General features: G+C 37.7%; 1 protein-coding gene across 3 annotated transcripts in view; it reads left to right on the top strand.

Moving 5' to 3' along the window:
• Window positions 1–25,788, top strand: part of PDE4B (phosphodiesterase 4B) — a 653,160-nt gene that overhangs the window by 612,928 nt on the left and 14,444 nt on the right. For 2 of the 3 annotated variants that reach the window (XM_081490838.1, XM_081490839.1), the window contains one exon: window positions 21,272–21,365. In XM_081490838.1, coding sequence (XP_081346964.1) covers window positions 21,272–21,365 — 94 coding nt within the window. Of the gene's footprint in view, window positions 1–20,163; window positions 20,650–21,271; window positions 21,366–25,788 lie in introns of those variants that run through there. The other variant, XM_081490840.1, reaches the window with a different exon arrangement.

Raw genomic sequence — 25,788 nt, 5'->3', positions numbered from 1 at the left:
GAAGCAGAGTTTCTTGCCTAAAATTTTCAGGTGAAAAACGTCAAAGGGGTCATTTGTACCCGGAATATTGAATGTTTTTCAAAAGATGAACAGACTGTGATATGCACTAAGGAGCTCTGTTCAAGCAGTTGGTTGCTGATCTAACTTTCACCCAAAGTCCCCCATTACCTTTCTCTTTCTCAGCTAGCTTTGCTCTGGGGCTATTTTATATGTAGTACAAGATTTGAGCCTTATCTGTGAAAATGGAGGTTCTGCTGTTATAAAGAGAAGACCTGAATAGTATCAGTACTTCTTTACAACGGAGCATCAAGACCCAGCCTTTCAATAAATATTTGTTAAGGAAGTCTGTAAGATGGCAAAGGGAGATAGAGGGACTTTTTTCTCTAAGGGCACCAGAAAGTCTTCTACAGACAGCACCACAGGGGGAATGAGTCCTCTTGGCTATGCAGGTTTATTTTTCTGCTTCTTCAGGTGTGGCCGTACTATAGCACCAAATGTGAAGCCAACTAATTGCCTGTGCCCTTGGGTGGGAGGGAATAAAGTCATAGAATTCTACTGGCCTGGAGCCTCCTGGGACCCAAGATGCGTGTCACTGAAATATGACCATGATAGGTTGATTTCCTTACAGTTGGTGGGTCATTCTCTATCTACTTGTATAGTCAATAAGGATTGGAAATGTTGGATCTAGCAGAACTGAAAAAGAATAGACCTCATTGGTCAACAAATTCATCTCACACCTCTGTTAGGAAGACGACAGACCAATGACCATTTATTAAAAAGGATTAATTCCACTTTGCCCCAAATCAAATGACATGATTAGAAGAGCGCCCCTCTTGGGGCAGGAGGAGTCCTCTTCCTGGACCCTGTGTTTATAGAGAGCCTAGCCTAGTCTTCGTCCAGCTATGCTCTGCTCCAGGGGGTGAAGAGGCTGCTGGATCGAGGGAGCACCTGTGCTCCTCCTTCCGGTCTATACTGCATCCACTAGACTCCCACAATCCTGCTCAAATGGCTTTGAACTCACTTCCAGGGTCTATTCAGGCCTCTTTCCTGGATGTGCTGCAGGAAAGCATAACGTTAGGTCCAGGGAGTGGCCAAGAGGCAGCAGTTTGGCTTGAGGGAGTTGTGTGGGAGAAGTTTAGACATCCTGGCTGTCCAAGCAGAGAGTGTACATATGGGGCCCACATACAAGGCCCCTGACAGTACTGGGACATGGAGAGAGAATGGAGTAGGGCATGGTCCACAACCTGGATCCTCCTGCACTACCATATCCAAGGCATTCAAGATTTCTAAATTCCATCTGATCTTCCATAGGAAGGGAAGTCTCTTAAGGTAGGAGTATTGGAGGTAGCTTAGTTTATATTCTTATATATTTAGACTTATGATATGTGACCCACAAATGTTAGAGATGACGTTGGATTAGAGGGCAGAATACAATAAAAATCAGTTCTCATGGCCAAGTGGGGGACTTACACATTGTTTTGATCCAACTTTTCTTTCCTGCTCAGATGTATGTAAGTACTGGGGACAACAAAGTGGAAAGAGCCTGGGAATAAGTCATGAGTTTGAGTTCTAGGTCTGTCTTTATTGAGGTGTAATATCTTAAACAATTGAATCATTTTGAATCTTTGCCTTTCCTTAACAACAACAAAAAGATTGTTGGAGAAGACTATCTCCATGGTCTACTTCAGCTCTAGTGTTTATTAATGGAACAATAATAGTAAACAACCAGTCTGCTTTTACAAGTGAATATTTTGTGTGCAGACACTGTTATCTATCAATACATTCTATCATTAATACTCATAGAAACTTTTGAAATAGGTACTGTTCTTATCCCCATTATACAGATGAGTAGAGTGAGGCTTAGAGATTTGAAATAAATTATCTAAGGTAAAGATTAGAGCCAGGATTCATACCCAGGGCCATCTGACTCACTACTAATGATTCCAATAGAACAGATAAATATAGAGATATAGAGATACTGAATTACTCTTACAAGGAAATTTTGTTGCGGTTTCTGGGAGGTCTTACTCTTCCAACTCTAGCCATCACTGGTGGTGACTCTGATTCAAAATTCTAATCTGCAGATACCATATTCTGGGCTTGTGAAAGTGTTCGTCGCTCAATCATGTCTGACTTTTTGCGACACATGGATTGTAGCCCACCAGGCTCCTCTGTCCATGGAATTCTCCCGGCAAGGACACTGGAATGAGTAGCCATTCCCTTCTCCAGGGGATCTTTCCAACCCAGGGATCAAACCCAGGTCTCCTTTATTGCAGATGGATTCTTTACCATCTGAACCACCAGGGAAACCCACTGGGCTTGTAGACCAGCCATTAGTAACCTCCAGCTCTTGGCTGGCAAGCAGTGTCTGTTAACATAAAAGAGGGGGAAGAATAACATAGTTGTAGAAAATGGTTGTAAAGCACCCAGAAAACTGTAAATAATGATATTAAACTAATCTACTGCATCAGTTTGCTAAATTCAAGATCTCTAACATGGCCTAAGAAGGACAGTAAAGTTTTGTTAAAAGGACTTTAGCCTACCCTCTAATTCCCTTTTTACCTACCCTCTCCCAAATAAAAAGAAAATAGAGAGAGGCTATTATAGTTATCTTTAAATTTTTATTATGATTAAAATAGGGCTTCCCTGGTAGCTCAGCTGGTAAAGAATCTGCCTGCAATGCAGGAGACCCTGTTTCAATCTCTGGGTTGGGAAGATCTCCTGGAGAAGGGATAGGCTACCCATTCCAGTATTCTTGGGCTTCCCTGGTGGCTTAGCTGGTAAAGAATCCACCTGCAATGTGGGAGACCTGGGATCGATCCGTGGGTTGGGATGATCCCCTGGAAAAGGGAATGGCTACCCACTCCAGTAAATGGGACAATTTCATGCTATACAATGTCCTTTCAGTGCATGCAATATGAACATAAACAGAAGAGCATTGCTTCTGTAGCAATAATTAATACAGGGAAATTTCCTACAAGTAACATGGAGACTGTCTTCCTTGGATTTGTCTTCATACAAAAATGAGATAGAAATTTAACTTGTTTTTTCTTTATCCAACATTATTTCAGTTGTTCTTTCTTTGACAAAATAGAGTTGTATTATTGAGTATATTTCAGTATTCTACATTCTACTCTTATTAAAACTTAAAGATTTGGAAAGTTGTTTAGTGCTTTGTAATAAGTTCACTCTGTAATCTATTTCACTTAATTTAAATATTTCTGCATTAATATTTACAGAACCGTTTCCTTTACTGAATTCTAATCCAATAAGTTTAATCTTTCTGCTTAACTCACTTGAAAGTCCCCAAGTGAACACACCTCTAAAAAACAAGCAAAAATGTGATGCACCTATTTGCCCAACAGACTTATGGGCACAGCAGGGGAAGGAGACGGTGGGATGAACTGAGAAAGGAGTATTGACATATACACACTACCATGTGTAAAATAGATAGCTAATGGGAATTTGCTATATGACGCAGGGAGCTCAGCCCGGTGCTCTGTGATGACCTAGAAAGATGTGATAAAGTGGGAGTTGGGAAAGAGTCTCAAGAGGTAGGGGATATATGTATGTGTATGGCTGATTCATGTTGATGTCTGGCAGAAACCAATACAACATTGTAAAGCAGTTATCCTCCAATTAAAAATAAATAAATTAAAAAAAAAAAACAAGCAGAAATGAAGTGAAGGAACATTACCTTTGGGTGGTGTACCTCTGGCTAGCAGATGAGATGTTCTCCAAATAGACTAAATAAGTCATTTTAAGGGGAACCTTTCTCTCCATATTAAAAAATAATAATAATTATATTTAGAGTACAATTTAAGTCTAGAACACTAGTTTTGAAAAATGGAAGTACACTCTGTCAATGGAATAAAGCTCTGTTTTATATCTTTTTATACTTCTTTCTCATCTTTTTTTTTCTTTTAGAGTGTGCACCAGTCTAGAAGGTTCCCCAAATTCATGCCATTGTTGTCTATGAAATAAAAGGTCAAGGGTGGAGCTTGCTTTTATGCTATTCTCCCAAAACATCTTCCTTATAAGTAAAAGTGTGCTCAGCAAGTCAAGCTAGCTCAGCCCTGGAAGCGAGGACTTACCAAACCAGAAGATGCCAGGAAAAACTTGTGTGGTGGTCAGTGGATTTCACACTCTAGAAGGCTCTATGCCAGTTGTTGCTGTGCACCTCTGCACATCCCTCCATGTTAGCATTTTTCAAGGACCTACCAACCCCTCTCTGTCTTGCCCACTTGTACGTGATGTTTCCCTCAACTGGTGCCAAGCTGTTTAGTCTCTTGGATATTTTACTGTAACTTCCTTTGTTTGATGTATTTTAAAGTAGCCAAGTATTTCCACAAAGAAAGGGCTGTTACGTTATTTAGAAATGAAGAAGACAGTAAAACTCATGGTTCTTTTGTTTCTGTTGTGGGAAGAGACTGATAATCTTTTTCTCTTTAAAAAGTGCCTGATAATTTTTTCTCTCTGTGACAGTAGAGTTTAAAAGCTACAAATCAAGCAGTTCTACTCATGAATCACATGTTTCCTTCAGCTAATTACTTGCCATTTCAAATGCTTCAGAGATTGAAGTTTAGTGAACTTATTGAAAAGAAAATTCATCTCCATGACTCAATTTCATCTTTTTTTTTTTAGCTATTCAAAATATGGTCGCCTTAAAAATGGTCATTTAAAACTCTCTATGGTCTAGTTCCCTTCACTCTTTGCTAACAGCATAGTGCATAATGTTATAACCCTCAGCAAATTATAAAAATGAAATTTGAGTACAGATGCTAGGAGGTAAAATGATGTATCCAGTTTTAAGAATTTACCTTTAAGACAAGAGGTTTTGGCATTTTATATCTGAAAATTTTAAATAGTTGTTTTGGGCCCAGTAAGAAGAGGTATTGTTGTTAAATCAAGATGTCTGTCTAACCCTACCACATAGGCTGTGTGATAAAACTAATCAGACAGGGTGAAGTGGAGTGTTAATTTGGCAACTATCTACTGTTTTTGGTCAGAATGGATGGTAAAAGTTAATAAACCTAACCAAAAAAGATCTGAATATATTCTTTTTTGTTATAGTCTATGTGGTTGCATTTGACAAAATTCTAGAACTTTGAGCCCAAAAGGGACCCATAGATATCTGTCTGAAGACTTCACTTTATAGATGAGGATTATTAAAAACTGAGGATTAAATATCCAGTATGCTCCAAAGATCTTTGTAAAATGTAAAACACAGTCTAAATGAAGAGTAATTTTATTATGGCATTACTTCTCCAGGGTCATCAGGTTAATTAGTGGAAGACTGAGGTACAAAATCCAACTTGCTCTTCATCTTCAGCAAAAAGCTGATTAAGCTTAATGAAGACATGGGACATTCCTTCCTTAGTTTTAATTTGCATTGGTTTTTAACCTTCTCACTGTCCTCCTCATTACCTTTCCTGAATAAAAGCAGTCCATGTCTTAATCATTTCAAATAAAGAGAACTAATTTAGTATTCCTGAAACTTTTGTGATCAAAATCTAGCAGGAAATAGTTGGAGCAAATTACTTTAAATGCCCCTGACATTGGTTGTTTTGTTTTGCTTCTCTTTGTTTTTTGCTATTTCAACTTCTGAATTAATATGAATAATAATATATCTGAATTAATATATCATCAGATAAAAAAAATCTCATTAAGGCAACCAGGATTAACATTTTTATTGTCATGTAACTGAAATGGTACAGTACAGATAATTTATTTTCAACTTTTTCAGTTAACATAATCATGGATTTCTTCATTCTTTTCTTAGATTAGATTCCCATATATGAAATTAATGGATTAAAGGACAATATTTTTAAAACTTTTGATACTCGTTTGCTTTTCCACTGATCCCAATGCCAAAGTTTAAGTAGCAAAAACCCTGTGATTTGCATAACTGCCCTCAACTTCTTTCTATTTCTTCCTTTCCTCTCTCTGAAATCGAAGGTGATAAACTGGAGAGTTTTACCAACTGGTTAAAAAATAGTCAATGTTTCGATTCTCTCTGCTGCTTAACAGAACTATTAGTTTAGGAAGTAGAAATGAAGACAGTTATCTCAGATTGACTCTATCCCTGCACCCCAGAATGTTTCTGCCCAGTGGCCCAAATTATGCAAAGCTCTCTCAACTCAAATATGCTTTCTGGATTCTTGAGCTGTGTTACCAACATCTTGGTGAAGCTGGGTTTAACAGTGTTGGCAGCTACATATTTACAAACAATACTGATGCAATTGATGCCTTGTCAACATTTTAAATCAAATAAACCTCGTTTATAGTAGATAGAGATACATTTTGATGTGTCAGGGTAGCTCAGGATGAATTTTGATGTTTGTAGATATCTGAGTTAGGCAAATGTTGCAAATATCTTGCAGTAAAACATTGATGAATTTTAAGCTATTAACCTAAATCCTTAAAATGAGAAGAAGATGCACGAAAAAATGAAGGGAAAATGGCTTAGGAAGAACTGATCCTCTGGTTTGTAGTAGCCCCACCACCCTATTTGTGGTTTTGCTTTCCACTGTTTCAGTAACCCGTGGTCAACAGCAGTCCAGAAATATTAAATGGAAAATTCCAGAAGTAAACAATTGATAAGTTTTAAATTGTGCGCTGTTCTGATTAGTGTGGTGAAATCACGCACTGTCTCACTCCACCCACCCAGAAGCACGTGATTCACCCCTTTATCCAGCATATCCATAGTCACTTAGTAGCCAGGAGGGTCATCCGATCAACTGTTCTGGTATCTCAGTGCTTGTTTTCAAATAGCCTTTATTTTATGTTTTACATAATAATGGCCCCCAAAACACAAGAGTAGTTCTGCTGGCCATTCAATATGCCTAAGACAAGTCATAAAACGTGCTTCCTTTAAGTGAAAAGGTAAAAATTCTTGACTTGATAAGGAAAAGAAAAAAAATTGTATCTGAGGTTGCTAAGATCTATGGTAAGAACAAATCTTCTATTGGTGAAATTGTGCAAAAGAAAAGAAAAAACTGTGCCAGTTTTACTCCTCAAGCTGTAAAAGCAATGGCCACAGTGTGTGATAAGTGAGTGCATAATTGAGATGGAGAAAGCACTAAATTTGTACAATATTTTGAGAGACTGCATTCACATAACATTTATTACACTATATTGTTACAATTGTTCTATTTTAGTGTTATTTACTATTGTTAATCTCTTCCTGTGCCTAATTGTAAATTAAACTTTATCATTGGTGAAAGAAAAAGCATTGTATGTACAGAGTTCAGTACAGTCTTCGGTTTCATGCATCTACCAGGAGTCTTGGAACATATCCTCCACTAATACAAGGGGACTACTGGATTGTATTTACTAGGGGAAATTATTCCATGCCTAAAATATACTTAATAGTCTAACCTTAGCTCTTTTGATATTTACTCATTGCTAACCATTACTTATTAAGTAGGACAAAGTGAGCATGTGATGTAGGAAATGGAAATTTCTAACTCTTGGATGAATAAGAAAGCTTAGATTGTGGCCATTGTTATAAGATATACACGACTTGAATTTGAAAACTAAAAAAATGCAAAAGATTACATTTCTGGAGGTGAAACTGGGGAGAAAAGATTATTTAATAGCCAAGATAATCATTTAAGTATAAGAGAAGAACAGACAGAGTTGAAAAATGTAGTCTAAAATTTGAGTAGCACTTGTTCACAGCAGTGAACTTCTAATTTCCTCTCTGCCCTCTATCTGCTCAATATCAGCAGACCTATTGAAAGTAAGGACATTTTATGATAACTTGAGAATGAAGAGATGTAGGCTTTACCCCTCTTTTGGTGTTTTGTTGCCTAGAAAACCTCCCTTGGCTCAAATACATCATAGATCTGCTAGACTTCTTGACTTTCTTTTTTTGAAATCCTGCCTTAGCTACTTTGACTTGAATCAAATTTTCATAGACCATTCTCTTAGCTATCTTATCAGTTAATATCACAGCTAACATTTCATTATCTGGGATTTTATTTATTTCTGTTCCAGACTACAAGCTCTTGACTCCTGAAATTGTGCTTCAAATTTTTGAGGCTTCACCTTTGCTTAGGGTAGTAGGGCTAAAAATTATCAAGGAGGCATAGCTCTACTTCTGTCTTATGGTCAGAACAGAAGTGAAAAGCAAATGAAGGCTTTGGCCATTTGATGGTAATTGGTTTGGGGCTGGTTTTCTTTGGAAAAGCTCTCTGCAGTTCTACTTGATTTGGTCACTTAGGAAATTTGTTGGCTTGAAGAATTTTGATAACTTACCATGGTTTTGACCAACACTAGGACAGGTAATGACTTCACCAGTGGGTACAGCACTTTAAAGATGGGAAGTTTTTTTTGGCATTTTCAAAAACTTTAAATTCATGGAACATGCTTAGATTATCCAGGGGTAATGTACATTTCTGTATCCTTTTGCCCACCCATTTGATTGTGAGAAGCTAGGGACTTTCTGATGGGTCATTAATGAGACGGACTCCAACTCCTGCTGTAGATAGCCCAGAAGGGTTAGTTTCACTGGCCGGATGCTACCCATCTACCAAGATGAAAGGGCACAGTACCTTCCCTCCCTCAGCTCCTGTCCATTGTGATCCATACTGGCTCCATTCTGTAATTGGTCAGAATGATTTAGTTAGATCTGCATTTATTGATGCAATGGTATGTTTTTTTGGTGAGGACCAGTACATTACTTGTGTTCTTGACAAGATGAACTGCCACAGAATTTTTTCCTGCTGCATTATAACACACTCAGGATCTAGTTACACAACATTCATTTGCATCTTCCTTACCAGTTGCATGGGAGCTTCCCTGACCATATCTCAAGATTAATCATTATTGTTTTTCAAACACTTTACAATCAGTATAATCTAATTTTGGGACATTCATTTTGTTTTGCTTGCAATAATTAAAAATGCTCCTTTACTAGTAATCTTCTTTTATGTGTTTGCGGCATTAAGGTAAGGTCATCGTTGAATGCTATATAAGTAAAATATTAACAATAAAATTTTCAAACTAATAAAGGTCATAAATTGCTTTTCAAAAAAGTCTTTCTAGGGCCCTTGATAAATCGTAAAATAGGAGAACTTTGCCAAAAATTAACAAACAAAACACATGACTCCTGGGCAAGAATGGATTCTCTTTATTTTTAGAGTAAGATAAATATATTGAGTAAAAAAATGAGCTTTTTCATAAAGGTAATGAATAAGGAGGAGATATTAGTAAGTAATAATTCAGGAGAGATTTTTCTTCTTTGACCACTTCTTTTCAAATCTAACAATGTGAGCCACGACTGTACTTTCCCAAGAACACTGGTTCTGCCTGAGTGAACATTGATTATGGGGCCATGTAGAGATTTTTTAGGACCATGTCTTCACTTACAGCTTATTTGCTCTTAAATCTTCCTGAGGTACCAGGATAGAGCATTACATAAGGATCCACTCTCTTTAAGTGTGTAGCTATTTGTTATTTTTGTGTTATCAGATCCAAGATAGCATGGTAAGGAAAGCTATCTGAAGAGCACTTTGCTTCTTACACAGCAGTCTCATCTAGGTTGTCGCATCTGATGATCACCAAGAAGAAAGTATTATTATATCTCCATATTCAATGTGAAACCAACATGCAAGCTGATGTGTCCAAGATCCAAGCTGATGTGTCCAAGATCCTCAGACACTGAATCGTGATGCTTTGAATCAAATCTATTCTCTTTGCCTCAAAGTCAGATGACTTAAAAATAATAATTAAAGGGAAATTCACAAGGTTATTTATTTTATTTTTCTATGCTGCTGCTGCTGCTAAGTCGCTTCAGTCGTGTCCGACTCTGTGCAACCTCATAGACTATTACTTGCTAACAAAACATATAATCAAAGAATTTTAAAGTTAGCATTCAACCAATTCTCCCTATTACTGTTCAGACTTCAGCTTAGATGGTATCTCTTTAGAGAGACCATTTTTATTGCGATTATCCTAACTCAGTAGCTTATTTGTTTTACAATTTGAGGTCACAATTTATGATTTTTTACTTTTGTTGTTGTTTTTATAGAACTTCTTTTTTTTACCAATCCCCTCTCTTTGACTCTAATGTTATTGGTGACATGAATTGTTTCTACCTAGTTCATTACTATAGATCTGGCATTTGGAATAGCTCTAGGCATGTGGTAGGGAGAAGGCAATGGCACCTCACTCCAGTACTCTTGCCTGGCGAATCCCCTGGACAGAGGAGCCTGGTAGGCTGCAGTCCATGGGGTCACTAAGAGTTGGACACGACTAAGCGATTTCACTTTCACTTTTACTTTTCACTTTCATGCATTGGAGAAGGAAATGGCAACCCACTTCAGTGTTCTTGCCTGGAGAATCCCAGGGACGGGGGAGCCTGGTGCGCTGCCGTCTATGGGGTCGCACAGAGTCGGACATGACTGAAGCGACTTAGCAGCAGCAGCAGGCACGTGGTAGGCATTCAAGTAAATATTTGTTGGATCAATTGCATGAAGGCTGGGCTTCCTTGATGGCTCAGGTGGTAAAGAATCTGCCCGCAATGTGAGAGCCCCGGGTTTGATTCCTGGGTTGAGAAGATCCCTTGGAGAAGGGAATGGCTACCCACTCCAGTATTCTTGTCTGGAAAATTTCATGGAGAGAAGAGCCTGGTGAGCTACAGTACATGGGGTCCCAAAGAGTTGGGCATGGCTGAGTGACTAAAACTTTCACACACTTGGAAACTTAATTTGTTGAGAACCAGCTATATTATTTGTAGCAAATCTATTAGAATCCAAGAATTCTGTTTCCTGTTGCACTGTACCATGCTACACATAAGTGCTTCCTATAACCAATACTAGCTTTCTTAATTGTTAGCTTTGTTAAGAGGTCCCCATCTGGTTCACAGTGACTCTTCAAAGTACCCTCAGAAGCAGGAAAAGTTTGTACAGGAGCTTTCTCCCAAATCAATCAGATAACAGAGAACAAAGTCTTAGAAATATATGCTCTTTCTTTGTAAGCAGAAATATGAAGCACATTTTTGTTGTTGTTTGGTTTGATATTGGAGTATTCAGCTTATTTTTCTCTTGGAAAATCTGCATTCTATGGACAAGAATATAAACTCTACAGAGACTGACAATAGTCATTGCACACTCAGTGGGGAGCATGGAGGTGAATACATGTCGTGCCTAATATACAGGCATATCTGCTGTGTCTGAAGCATAGCAGCTTAGTCCTTATGCCATTATTGGTTGTACTTTTCATTCCTGACATATTGCTGATACTCCTCTCATCCCTACCCTGGCCATATATTCAATTCAGATGTGTTGCTGGATTGACTTCAACTGTGGAAATCTGAATAAAATCCATGTTTAGTGCAGTTATCACCTTATATCAGGCAGGCAGTCTGTGGCCATTCATGGCTTCTGTTTAATACAAGATAACTTCTGAAGTCTCTTAATTTCATGAAAACGGCTAAGTCATGAAATCATGAAAGGCTAGATTTGAAACAGCTGGACATCACCAAAATAAACTTTCTAAAGGTATGGCTTTAACACAAGGCCATGTTGAGTTACAGCTTAATCTGACAGGCTTCATCTATCTTTCTGGCAATTCTGGTTTGCACTCCTTAGACTAGTGAATAATCTAAATGTCAACCAGTGAGCCAGAACTTCTATGAGTAACTCGTGGGTCACACCTGCAGCAGCACATCAGGGGAATTCTCTAGTTAATTTCTTGTCAACAATGAAAGGAGTTTAGGTGCTGAAGAACCAAATGAAACCTCCACCCAGATGCAAATAAAGTGAAAAAGATGCCAGGAGCTCAGATTCTTTTAAAATTCAGAGACAAAATTCAGTTTTAAGTGCAAATTCTACAAAGGTTTCATACACTTTGGCAACCACTATATATATATATAATTTTCTAACCTTACCATTTTAAAGGTAGAAGAACAGTCTCCAAGAAGCTCAACAACTTGCCAAGTTTCTCAGTCTAAGTTACAATATAGGATTTTGTTTTCAGATCTAGTTGATACTCAGCTGATGCTATGTCATGCTATTATTATGATGTTGAGTCTATTGTTAGAATCTTATTTATGCTGTTAGACCCCACTGGTAAAGCCATCCTATAATCAGAACCCTTTCTACTTCATGTATAATCTATGCATCCAACTCTGAAACTATTTTTGTAAGCCTTTCATGCTGCAACAAACTTAAACATCTGGGAGTGCACTGTATGGATACTTGTTCAAAATATCCATCCATCTCTTACAAATTTTAGTAGCTAATAACAGGAAAGACAAAATGTAAAACAAGTTGACTATCTTTTTTGAGGATAAGTTACTTAAGACAGTTCATCCTTTAAGGTTTCAAAATATACTCAAATCTCTAATCTATGGCAGATTCTTCTCAATTTGCAAGTACATATTCTAGTATAGCGATTATCAAAATACTAAAACAGCATATATTTATTCAAGGAAGAAAAGGATATTTCAGTGTCATCTGGGGATTTTCTTTCTTTATTTGATGGTCCCTAGAGTTAATCTTGAAAATTTCCAAACTAGGGGATTGTCCCAAATTTGGGAAGCAGTGATTCTCAGGGCAAGTTTTGAAGTATCCTGTTGTCTTTTATGTCAAAGGGCATATCACAATTAGTAGCAGAAATCAACATAATTAATATTAAACACAATATATGCCACATAATGTGTTTAAAATAGGTATAATAATAATCTCAAAAAACATCTATGATAGATTTTTATGGCGGCAAAAATACTTAAAATTTTAATAAGGCAATATTTAATGCAGGATTTTAAACAACACAGAGGATGTAATAGGATAAAATTGGAAATCAGTTCTTAAAGAAAGTCATGACCGATCCTTATGGGGATGATTTTCTTGTTCTGGGGTATTGTTTTCAAATTAAATATGAAGGCCTTCAAGCACAGATCATGTTTTCCACTAGTCAAGAGAGGGCATTAGACTGAACTGTCCATGGGTCTGATCCATGGTAAGATTTCTAATTTTAAAAATGTAACAAGTTGTAGAACCTCTGGCTGTGAATTGGTTCAAAAGAAACCTTGGTCATCTACTTTGGGATCACATTAACATCCCATGGCCTTAGAACTGGATTTAGAAGCTTGAGGTTAAATATTTAATCATCTTGCACAGAAAAAGTGATAGAAGGTTTAAATGTAAAAGCAAAAGAGTAACTAAATAGTGTACCTTGATTCCTCGATTTTTTTTCAATTGCTACAATGATTTTTATCATCTGTAAAAAAAAATAAATAAAGCCTATGCTGTATTTAGTTATCAGGCCAGCACCCCAAATCTGCCATAGCCCCTTTTTCTTTTGGCGGGGGGGTGGTGGTTGGGGGTCTGTCACTATTAACAACCAGATTAAAAGGGAAAACTCAAGTCCATAAATTGAAATTATGAAGCTCCAGTAACAGTTGCAAGTGTTTCTCATCAGAAGGAAAGACTTCTATCAAAAAGAACAAATTTGAATATTTTAAATTATCTAAAAATATACTATGCCTCAAACCTGACACATTATGAGATGAGTGTTATGACTTTAAAACCTAATCTCTTTAAGAGATATTTAGGACATGTAATATCTGGTACATATTTATGCTAACTAAAAAGAAACATTTATTGTTTACCTGAATTTTAAATTTAACTGAGTATCTTGAATATTTATTTACCAAATCTAGAAACCCTATATATGTGAAAACATATATATGCTTACATACTATATTTATAAGCTATAAATTATAGTTATATAATTTATAGTTAAATGCATATAAATTATAGTTAAATGCATAGTGAAAATATGTCTTTAGATATAAAAATAGTGTCTTTTGTCTATTTAATTGTGTCATTGAGCTGCTCTCAGAGTTAGGGGAATGTTAGTTCATGAAAAATTTCTCTAAATATTTTTATGAGGATTATTTTAGGTCTAGGAAAAGTCAATTTTTAGCATCCCGATAATATGTACCAAATCTCCTCTTGAAAAGTTTTTAGAAAATCTAAAAAAAAAAAAATAAGCAAATAAGCAGCAAAGAGTAAAGATAAACAGATGGATAACAAGAAACTACCTAATGATTTTGAGAACTGTTCAAGACCTAGTATCAAATTGTAGGGCAATTATATTCAAAATTATATTTAAATTCTTTTGATGTTTTTCAGTTCTACATATGAAAGTGCCAATGGTTTGCCTCTATCTTGACTTTTAAAATATCACTTGAACAGATACTAGTCCTCTAACCAGCAAATGGAATTTACTCCATTTTAGCTTCATCCTAAATGCCAGTGTTTTGTTACAGAATTATGGTAGAGGTTTCCATAATTATTTTTCATTGCATACTTATTTATTGTGGATTATGATGTTACTGTACAATTAAGAAGAGAATCACTCAATTCTAATATGTTTAGATGTTTTTCTTTCTGATTTGGCACATAGAAAGTAAGAACGACTTAGCTATATTCCTTGGAGCACCAGGGATTTACTCCAGGTATTAATACAGCAGTATGTGTCTGCTAGAATGTACAATCATGGAATTGTTAACTTAAAAAAAAAAGCACAACATGAAAGATGTGAGTTAAGTTTTATTTGAGGCTAAATGAGGACTGCACCCAGGGAGTCAGTATTTCAGATAGCTCTGGGAAACTGCTTCAAAGAAGCAGGGGGAAAGGTCAGTATATATATATATATGGTTTGGGTGAAGGGGGGATACATGCAATTGAGCACATATATTTCCAGAAAGTTTCTGCTTATCCCATGAAGTTTTCTGCTGGTCACGAGAAGCAGTTGTCACCATGAAAGATTTTGGTGCTTTTATAGATATGAGGAGATACAAGAATTGGGCTCACAAAATCAGCTCCTGAAAATCTTTAACTGTCTGAAGACCTGTCCTGCCAAGTTTGCCCTAAGCACAGAGTGCCTCATTTCTGCTGTCACCCTGCACTCCCTTTAGGGGGTATTGAAGGTCACCAGCTGCAGCAGAATGTGATTTAATCCTGTAGAGGTAGATGGCAAGGGCCAGTTTGTAGTTGACAGAGCTATATAGTCTCTAGTTAAGTAGATATTAATGGACAATGGCAGGTTATTCCTTTCTTAACGCCATTACCAACTCACTCAGATCAATTCCATTTGCCTGTTAAATGGGACAAACATGGCATCAAAAAAATTGGACAGCAAGTTTCAAACAGCTGATAGAGTTCATAGGAAAAGACAAAAAGGACACAAGAGATGAGATGCACATTGTCAGATAATCTGAAATGTTAAGAACTGTGGAAACTGTGAGTTTATAAAGGGTTTTAGAAAAAGTACACTGTATTCCCATTTTTATTGTTGTTTTTTAAATCAGATTTTGCAAAGTGTAAGTGTTTAGGAATCAGGTCCTTCACTTCTTTGGGTCTTCTTCATTTTTTCTCATGTAAAATTAGGAATATGGAAGACATAATTTTTTTTAATCAAAAATAACCTGAGAAATTTCACCATTACACAACGACAGAAATTGAGCACCAAGAATTTAATTCATCTTTACCCAAGATCATACATCTGGCCACTGTCAGAAGTAAAAGACGAGCTCCTCTTACTTCCATTTCTTGCTCAACTGGGCCACCACAGTTTCAACTTCCTTCTACTGCTACTAGCATTCTATGATTTCAGGCAGAATTTTAAGCCTCTTCACTTTTCCTGATGCCCGGGAATTCTTATTAAGTTATGACTAACAAAGTGTAAAATATGAGTCAAAATTTAGTCCCTAATAAAGTCATTGTGACTTTAATGACTTTGGCAGTTGTTTCATACTGCAAAAACAGGAAGATCTCACACAATAAGGCGCCTGTCTCACAGATGGGCTCCTGCGCAGACGGCCACCCACAAGGGCGACTTCGGGGGCTGTCTTCCTCTCTGGAGCACCTTTTTTTCATTTGTACAATTTCATCTACTTACTTTATCTTAAGGTTGTCAATGAGAGCAAAGTGCCTGGTTTATCTAGTCTTTGATAGGCTGAAGAGCATTTTTGATCACTAAAAACTCACTCTTAAGTGATTTCTAGGTCCCCCTAACAAGCTCAGATTAGTTTTAAAAGTAACCCTCTTGTGTGCTTGATACTAGTCTCTTGTATTATTACTCTCCTAGATGGTTTTATACTCAGAAAGATAGAATCACCAAGTTTTAGAACAGGGATGAATTTCTGAGATCATTCTAATCCTGCCTTCCTGTGTGATCAATTTAACTAAGAACTTTTCAAGAGAGTTTCTAGCCTGCCTGTGGATCTTCACACAAAGCCCAAACTAGTCCTCTGATGAGAAATATAGTAAAATGATGAAGTGTTCCATCCCTTAAGGAGAAATTGGCCTGGAAAAAAATACTCTTTGTATGTAGCATTGAAGCTAAAGAAAAATTGAAGCCATAAAACCAAATGTTTACATCAAGTGTAATTGAATTTCAGCTTTTGCTAGTCTATATATTTTAAATAACTTCCCATTATAAAGCTATCCTACTCAAAAAAAAAAAAATCACATATGATTTTACAGAGGAGATATATACTAGGCAAACAATATCAAATCATTTAAATTGAGAATGCTATCTTTTTCTTTTTCCAAAAATATCACTGTAATCTCTGGCAGTGTTCATGAATCTAGTGTTGGGTGTTAGCTTAAGGAAGCATTGGAGGAATTTGGATTACTAAGGGTTCATTCACAAACTTTGCTTGTCTGTGTTGAAAAGAGGCTTTGCCGTTTCCTCTGGGACCTTATTTCTAGGTGAGCTCTAACAGGGTTTTCTCGTGAAGGCAGATTCTTAACAGAAAACTATAATAGGATCTGTGTACCTTAGGTTGTAGAGACACACTTGTCTTTGAAATAGTGTGCTTCTGTTTGTGGATTTCTCTATTATATTTGTTAAAGTAAATAATGTCTAATTCCCTTTCAATCTTGTAACTCCTGGGGCCACAGTGTCCCTCAGGAACTATTTAATCTTCTTGTCTGGACTGAACAACCAACTTGATAAGGAGACAAGGAGACTCCAAGGGTCTTGGGATATAAAACTCTGGAGGGAGGATACCACTTCTCTTCCTTTGTTGGTGACTTATTCTTAAGGACTGAAGCATTTCCGATTTGGGTTGTTTTTCTCAGTAATGTTAAGAGAGTTTTGTTTTCTGGGAAATTTTGGTTGCTGGTAAACCAATCTGCTGTCCAGACTGTAGGAGGCAGCCACAAAATGCATCATAGACTCTTGACAGGTTTGGGCTGAGATCCTAAAATCATGCATCACTCTCATTTTGTATATAAGAGCGAAGGTGACTTCACCAGACTGCTATCTGTTATCAAGAGCTGAGAATGAAAGTCTAGATTCATCTGCTATATCATAGCTGCCTCTGGCTCAACAGAAGCAACTCCCATATGGGAATCAGATGCTGAAAATCCCACTAAGCCAAGCTCCCCAACTCTCTCCCCAGCCTAAACCCTAAACATAAGCTATTCTGTTCCTTGATGTGTCTCATCACACAGTCCAGCTCTTATCATACTAATTGGACCCTGCATTACTAGAATGTAAAAGATACCTCCGTCCACTCCTCCATGCCAATGTCTGCCTTAATTTGTACCCAGCTCAATATAAATGGGCCATTCATAAATGCTTTTTGATGAGACAGTGATTGCCTTTAGTCGAACCCTCCCTTAGGAAGGAGAAAAACCAAAGACTGTTGCTAAGCAATATTTAAAGGACAGGGTCAGTTTCTAATACTGAGTGACCTCCATCTGCGTATGTCATCATGTTGTGTGTTTTATGGTTGCCTTAAGATGACGTTGAGTTTTGGTAGCACTGTCATGCCCTTAGCAAAATGCTCGTGTTGTTTGTTGTTTAGTCACTAAGTCCTGTCCAACTCTTTTGTGACCCCATGGACTGTAGCCTGCCAGGCTCCTCTATATATGGGATTTCCCAGACAAGAATATTGGAGTGGATGGCCATTTCCTCCTCCAGGGGATCTTCCAGACCCAGGGATCGAACCTGCATCTCCTGCACTGCAGGTGGATTCTTTACCACTGAGCCACCAGGGAAGCCCTAAAGGCTCATTGAAGAACTAATTTAGGCATGAGAAGGAGAGAGGCAGTTTTCACCTGTTATTTACATGAGTTCCCTGACCCTTCTGTGAGCTCTGCCAGAAAGGTGAGAAGTCTGGTTTATTCTCAGCACTATATCTTAGAGCCACCTCCCTGTTCCCACATTGGGACTGATTGACACTGTACAGCAACAGGATCCTCTGGCAATGAGAGGAAATAGGAAAAACATAAGGAGGGAAGTCTCTCCTAATCTATTATGGTTGAATTTCTACCTGCTTTTATATTCTGAACTGAGGAGCCAATGTGGCCAATAAAGAGTTGGCCCCACCCTCACCTGACAGTTGACTGTGGTGGTTAAGGAAGATGCCCTAATATATCTGATTATTTCTACTAGGGTGCAACTGATTAAAAGCATGAAAAGTGTTTTTTGTTTGTTTGGAGGAGTTTTTGTTTTTGTGTTTTTACTGCTATATCCTCAATGCGTTGCTTGGCATGTCTCGGGTGTCCATTAAATATTTATAAAATACATGGGATGAAACAACATTATTCAACTAGAATGAACCTGACTGACGCCAAGATCTTCCTAAGTTTTTCCAAGAGATTAAAGGAACCAAAATGAAGATGATTGTGTGAATGTTGCATTTGGCTAAGTCTAGTGCAGAGACATAATTAAAGATATCATCTGTCTCTATGTTTTCTACAAGATATTTTTTGCAAAGCTGCTAGTAAAGTTTGTTTCTTTGCCAAAATTCAGCTGATCCATCAGAGCACAGAAACCTGTCTTTTTCAGTTTCTAAGTCTTTAGTGTAAGTGTCTATCTTTTGAGAACTGAAAATGAGAGGCTATTATGACTGAGTGGTTATGTCTTAAAAAATAAAGAACTTAGAACTTACACCTGGAAGTTCTGATTCACCTGGAGTTCAAATTGCAGAGTGGTTCAATAAGTAAAACACACGATTAATTCAGAGACTTCTGGTGACTGTCACTGACATTTGTATCATGAGAGGGAAGAACTACACATCCATCAGCAGGGTTCCCCAGAAATAGGGTGATGGTACATGCCTCTTTGAGGACAGTTCCTAGAGTGGTGAGCCAGAGGATCACAATACTGACTTGCATTGGCTTCACCTCAAAAAGCTTGGTATCCCGGGCACACGCAGTGGTGTGAAATGGGCCTGGATGCTTGACGTGAAGCCATTGCCGGTGCAGGATGCTCATTTGAAAGGGGAATGCCTCACAGGAAAGAGAGCCAATTGCAATTGCGTGCAGGGGCTGTTGCCATGGCGCTTCACTATTTCTTTAACATGCTGTACTTGAACTCCTGGAAGTCCAGGGGTAGGGTAATGGAGGAGGGAGGAGGGGAGTAGGATGGGCCTGGGTGGGGAATCCCACTGCAGAGCTCTAGTCTCTGACTTTCTTCATGCCTGTGATCTTTCTAAAGCTGACAAGGTGAGAGGGAGAGAGAAAGAAAGAGACAGTATAGGAAAGAATTCCTCAACATGCTCCATATTGCAAAAACAAAACAAAATAAAGATTAATTTAACTCTTAAATATTTTTTTAATGAATTAGAAGATGTAACACTGAAATACCGAAACAGCACAGTCATTCATAACCCCGAATAATTCTCCATTCATGCAGCAAACGATAGCTTGTATTTCCTAACACTCTCCAGATCCTAGATGGAAAGGTTAAATGTGTTTAATTCATTTGTCGAATGCAGTCTCATGTGCATATTAATGAGCTGATGGAGGACAGAGAATTGCATTCTGTGTACAAAGTACTTTTAAAATTAAATAGATTAATTCCTAATCATTTTGTTGTGAAAGAAGTCTAATCTAAATGCACTGGCCTGCCATTGGTGTGCAAAAAAATCCCCCGAAAAGCTAGCTTAAAAAAATATTCATGTATTCTGAAAGTCTAATATGAAAAACAGCCACAGTTTTAACTTTTTCAACGTTTAGAAAATAATAAAACACACCATCACTCGGAAACCCTTAAATCGGCTGAGCTCTGTGCAAAGGCTGTGTCTGGAATGTCCGGGTCTCCGCAGTGGAGAGGGTTAAGAACACCTAGATGAAATGGGGGAGGGTACAGACTTCAGATTCCTTAAATATTCATGGGGCTTCCTCCATTTTAATCTTCTCCTTTTAAAAAGATGGCTGTGTTTCCCAGCCTGGCATCCCCTCAGGAAAGAAGAATTGCTCCTTCCTTGCAGAGTTCAGCTGAGCAGGACTAATCTAGAGTGGAAACCCCTTCGGCCACCAGGACTATTCATAATTCATAAGTGTTGCAAACCAGCCAGCTGAATGCATTTGGACAGGCTCTTGCTCCTTCGTGCAATTCCTGATTTCATTACTCTCTCTGCCAGGAAAGAAGCAGGGAGCACAGGCGAAGATGGGCTTTGTTTGGATTAGGAAATGCCCTAAATTTTGGAGGCTTTGTCTTTCATAAGTTTTGATTATTTCACCACTGAATCTGCAAGGCTTTCCCGATCCTGTTGGGACTGCTCTCAGAACTGTGAATTCTTTCAAAGGGATTTGTGGATTGTGGCAAGGAGTGCTTTCCAAAATGCCTGAGGCAAACTATTTGTTATCTGTATCTTGGGGTTACATCAAGGTGGGTTAATTTGATTCCATTATCTTTGGTAGCATGTTATAGCTGTATGTTTTCTGTGAAGTAGAAAAGCCTCTGTAATGATTCAACTGTGTTATCACTTAGCCTGCTGAGGCGGCTTATTGTGAAGTAAGGACATGTTATATTACATTGTATTTAAATAGACTGTGCTGTATTTTAACCCTCTTCATTTTACTCATCTCCATTTTTAAAGGATGCTTATCTTTTCTTTTGTTTTCTCTTAAATTCTTCACATTTAATTGCCTCTTACTGTATAGGTTATTAAATTATATTTTAGAGTTAATTTTCAGTAAATATATTTTGTGAAATTTTCAATAAATACACTTTTAAGTGGAATTATCTTAACTTCTATTAAAATTCATTTTCCTATGTTTACATCTTCAAAAAAAATCAGATGTTAATTCTAAAACATCCTGAGAAAACCTCTTTTTTCTAAGGTGACGTTGGAACAATTTCACATTAAGGGGATATTGTATTTTGTAGAAACAGTTATTTATCTAATGATATCTGCTTACCCAGTCTCTTGGTTCTTAATAAAGTTGGAACTAAAATAATAATCTGCTATTTTTTGGTTGGTTAATACATTTTTGTGCTTTATAAACAGTTCAAAAGAATGCTGAACCGGGAGCTGACACACCTTTCAGAAATGAGCCGATCAGGGAACCAGGTGTCTGAATACATTTCAAATACTTTCTTAGGTAAGATATTCACTAAGAAAACTGTTCCATAACTGAATTTTTTTTTAGTATTAATTTCTGCACGCTATCTGGGAATATTACTATGTGAGTTTGGAGTTGGATTAAGTCACAGAAAAGCAAATCCATTTAAAATAAGAACTGAAGACAACCTTTAAGGTAAAAAAAAAAAAGAAAGAAAGAAAAGAAGGCAAGAAGGTTTTGTTTAAAAAAAATGAATTAAAATATCCATCAAAGAGAGAAGGTTATTATGGGCTAATTGAATGTATATATAGACCTCAGGTGACTCTTTATCTACCCACCCACCTTCCTCTCTGTCAAGACCTCTGAAATGGTGGGAGTGGGGGGTTGTGATTATCCAAACCTTAGGGACAATTCCAATTGGCTCCTTTGATGTGGTATTCTTTCAATTCTTCCAATAACTGGGCTTTGAGCGAAAGGTGATTTGATCCATGATAATAGGCTTTGGAAATTATTTGACTATTGCTTTGCTAAGGAGTTTCTTAAAGATAAATTGGAGGAGGGCAGAAAGAATCATCACCTCTCTGAAAGAGTTGACCTTCTGCAAGCAGCATGCTTATCTCCCTGATTTCATATTTACCTTTTATCCTCTGCCTTCACATTGCTAGTATTTAAAACATAGCACTGACAGGAAGGGTTTGCAGCCATGCCTGGTGACTACTGTCATGCATCCTGTTTGATTACTAGGAATTTCTAATCTTGTGTTTAAAGCCATTCCATTGCATATTTTTCTTAAATCAGGCCTGCAGAATCTGCCAATCTGTACTTCAAAGTGAATGAGTAGCATTTAGACTCTGATCCTGTTGACTTTCTATTACCACTGCACTATGCTTATTTAGCAGAACTCTATTTTCCAGGGAAATGACCTGTTCTTACAGTTGAACATTACACCTCCCTTCTTTTTGGCATTGCTACATTTCCTTACGTCAATGAACATTTGCCTGGACATCTTATGGAAACACATACCTCTTCTGGTTTTATTTTTAAAAATCATTTCTGTTTCCCTAACACCAAAGCAGTTCCTGCTATCAGCAGATCAATCTTTGATCAGCCTAGTACAAAGCTCACAGCACTTCTCTGTGGCCAGTAGGCACTGGTGTGATTGACAAGTGCCTTTCCAACTATTTCCAGTATGTGGGTGTCTGCAGCACCTGGTTTTCTCCAGCAGCAGTTGCAACAACCTTTGTCAGAGAATAAAGAAAAGATTTTTTCATATGTCCTAGCTCCAAGAGGAGCTAGAATCTAATCGAACAGAAGGCATTATATACTGATCCTTATCTTCTCCATTATTCCCACTTTATTCCTTTAAAGACAGGCATCTTCTCCTGTCCATTTTAAATATGCTCTGCTCTGTGAAACACCCAATCATTTTTCATAACCTAGGGGCTGTTTTAGGGACATTTTTACAGGTTAATGACTATGGTAAAGAAGAATAAAATCAGTAGGTGCAAGAACTCATTTTTGTTTTTGTAAACATTGCATGTTAAGATACCAAGGCTTGTCTGTCTTCTCAAAAGAGACTCTGAGCACTGGAGTAAAGCTGCAGAAAGTCTCTGAGCCTATCATCACCCAAGGTTGCACCTAAGCAGTCCTCTTTACTTGTCACCTCTTTCACTAATGGCTTGCCAAGGACCATGAGAATATTTTAGTATACCAATTATTCTCATTTTAGCATCAAAGGCTATCAAGTGAGAAAGCTGAGAAGATAATAAAAATGAGTTCTCAGTCTCAACACTGCATCTCAAGAACTAAGAACTATCAATTCTGTTGAATATTTCATTTGCTATTGAGGTATATCTCTTGAGGAAAGCGTATCATCTGGCTTCTCATTATTCCAAAATTAAATTATCAAGAGCAAGTTGTTTGAGGAAGGTTGTGAGAATCTCAGTCCTTACACACCTAGCATTTGGAGGGTGTTGAGTGTGAGCGTGTGTTTGTGTGTGCATTTGTGTACATGAATGTGTGCATGTACAAGGTAGACCTGATCACACTAGACAGACGGATAAAAATTTTAAGTATTCCTCAGAAAATTTAGGGAGAAAAAAGTCCATCATAGAAGCAAAAGATTCACCAGCTACCTCGGTTATAAAATGGGAATACTGGAGAGATGACATCCTCAGTCCATTCCAGCTCTAACTTTCTGTGACTCTGGTATGGATGGAGTTTATTATCTTACTAAGACAAACCTGTCAACCCAGACTCTCTGGAATGGATTGTAGGCTTATAGTTTGATAATATTCAAAAGCAAACAAACAAAGCTTGTTTCCAAACAGCAAGTACAAGACATGGAACTCTACTTTCTGTCCTGTGAGCATGGTGGGTATTCCTGGAGGACTATGAAGTCTTCTTCATAAAATGTCAGATCTGAAAGGGACTTTAATGGCTTCATCTAGTTTCCTCATTTTGCAAGAAAGAGAACTGGGGAACAGAAGGCAACTTAGCTTGACCAAATTAATTTGTTGGCTAAAATGTTCCAGAGTCAGAACTAGGACTTTGCTCTCTTGACTCCTAAATCTAAATACCTGTCACTTCTTTGGGAAAGAAGGTTATTAGGCTGTCAGAACATATAGAAAAAAATCACCTTTAAGTAATAGATGTATTCTTTGGGGAAAAGTCTTTAGGAATCAGGATTGCTGTACCTAACGATAAAATATTTTATTAACAGCTTCCAGTAATATAAAAGGCTCTTAGAGCACAGCTCCAAGAGTATAAAATGATAATACCTTATTGATTACAGTTAAACTTGAAGAGCAATATCCCAATAAGAGTTATTGAAAGTTACAATATGTCATCCAGAACAAAGGGAAGTCCCCCACTGCAGGGATCTGTGAAACTTGCGTTGTTTCATTTAAGAGGATGGTATCCAGATGGACAGCCTGAAAGGCAGGTGAGAGACAATCGTTGCAGGCACTCTGTGATGCTGATATAGGATAATGGGCTCAAGTTGCTGGTACAGGAGGAAGTAAGGACTCAGGGGGAAGGAGCATAGATTAAAGCAAGATCCTTAGATGTGATATTATTGCTACAAACAGAGCAAAGTCACCCCTTTAAATCCCTGACTTACTGTCAGGGATTGAAAATCTTTCCTACATCTTGAAAATCTTGAAAAAGAACTTAGGAATTTTGCAGGATTAAGTGCTGCAACCTAGCCAAGAAAACACCTCCAATGATGTCATTATCAGAGTTTTGATGTGACCATTTCTTGCTTCTGTTTATTTACTTATTTATTTTGTACAGTTCCACTGTTTCCCCATTGTAATCTGATCATTCTGTAAATGTAAATTCACAAAGTGTTTATTATGATTCTTTGAGTGAATGTTTCAGGTTATTTCCATATGGTGCTGGCTAAGCATTTAACAGAGGAAATTCAGAGTAGGGAAACCCATCAGTTGTTCCAATGCCTGCATAGGGGAACACCCATTAAAGTCAAAATGGCATTCGCTGTGGGTAATGGGTTTCTTCTTTATTGTAACATTCCAGACAGAGTAGTGGTTTGGCTCAATAACTCGCTGTTGCAGGGAATCTTTAATTAAACACAGAGAAAAAGCTGCTAGTTTCACTACAGATTTTTGTATTTTCATTGGCACAGAAGAATCCAACAGCTTCTTTAACCAGAATGGTAAAGAATGACATTAGGAGAGGCAGGGGCTATAGTGGCCTTTTAGCAAAAGTAGTCATTATTAGGAGTGAGGTGACAGGGAGAAAAGTAAATTCAAAAATAATGCCATATATAGTTTTATGCCAAAGACTGAGAGACCAGAAAGAGATTTTAACGGGAACCTTAGGGGGCCTGGGTTCTATGCTATTAAATCACTGTCTGGAACAAGGTAATTGCAAAATAAATATCTGTTGAATAAATTGCCCATTGAGCTTGGGAAAGTTGCTGACTTCATCTGAAAAATGAGTGTGTGGGATTATTATTAGTTCCCAAACCTGGCTCTGACCATCAGAGTCACTTGGGCAGCTTTTTAAAAAAAAAATTGGTTCAGTAGGACTGGGTGGGGCTCATAAGTCTGTATTTTTCAAAAGTTCCCTGGGTGATGTTGAACCATGATGGAAACCCCTAAACTAATCAAGATGACCACTAAAATTCCTCCCTAAGGTAGAGTCATAGGCTGATGAATCGAGGAGTTGGGAGACACCCAGAGACAGCACTGAGATTCCAGGGACAGAGAAAACCCTTGCTCTAGCCCTGCAGCCACGTGCCCAGGGTCCAGAACAGCTGCTTCCACGTCTGTCTCTGGGCTCGCTTTGCTTTGATGAGTTGTCCACAGGGTCCTATGAGCAGGTGGAGGTCTCTAGGGAGAACATGTGACTATGCCATCAGCTGCCAGAGTTGAAAGCAAATCATCTAGATCCCAGCAGGCCATCTGGAAATGTGTCATTTTCAAATGGGGAAGTTGTC

The sequence above is a fragment of the Giraffa tippelskirchi genome, chromosome 5, assembly GCF_054371585.1.
Source record: "Giraffa tippelskirchi isolate mGirTip1 chromosome 5, T2T-mGirTip1v1.2.pri, whole genome shotgun sequence".
Classification (NCBI taxonomy): domain Eukaryota; kingdom Metazoa; phylum Chordata; class Mammalia; order Artiodactyla; family Giraffidae; genus Giraffa; species Giraffa tippelskirchi.
This window is presented reverse-complemented; position numbering and strand designations above follow the sequence as displayed.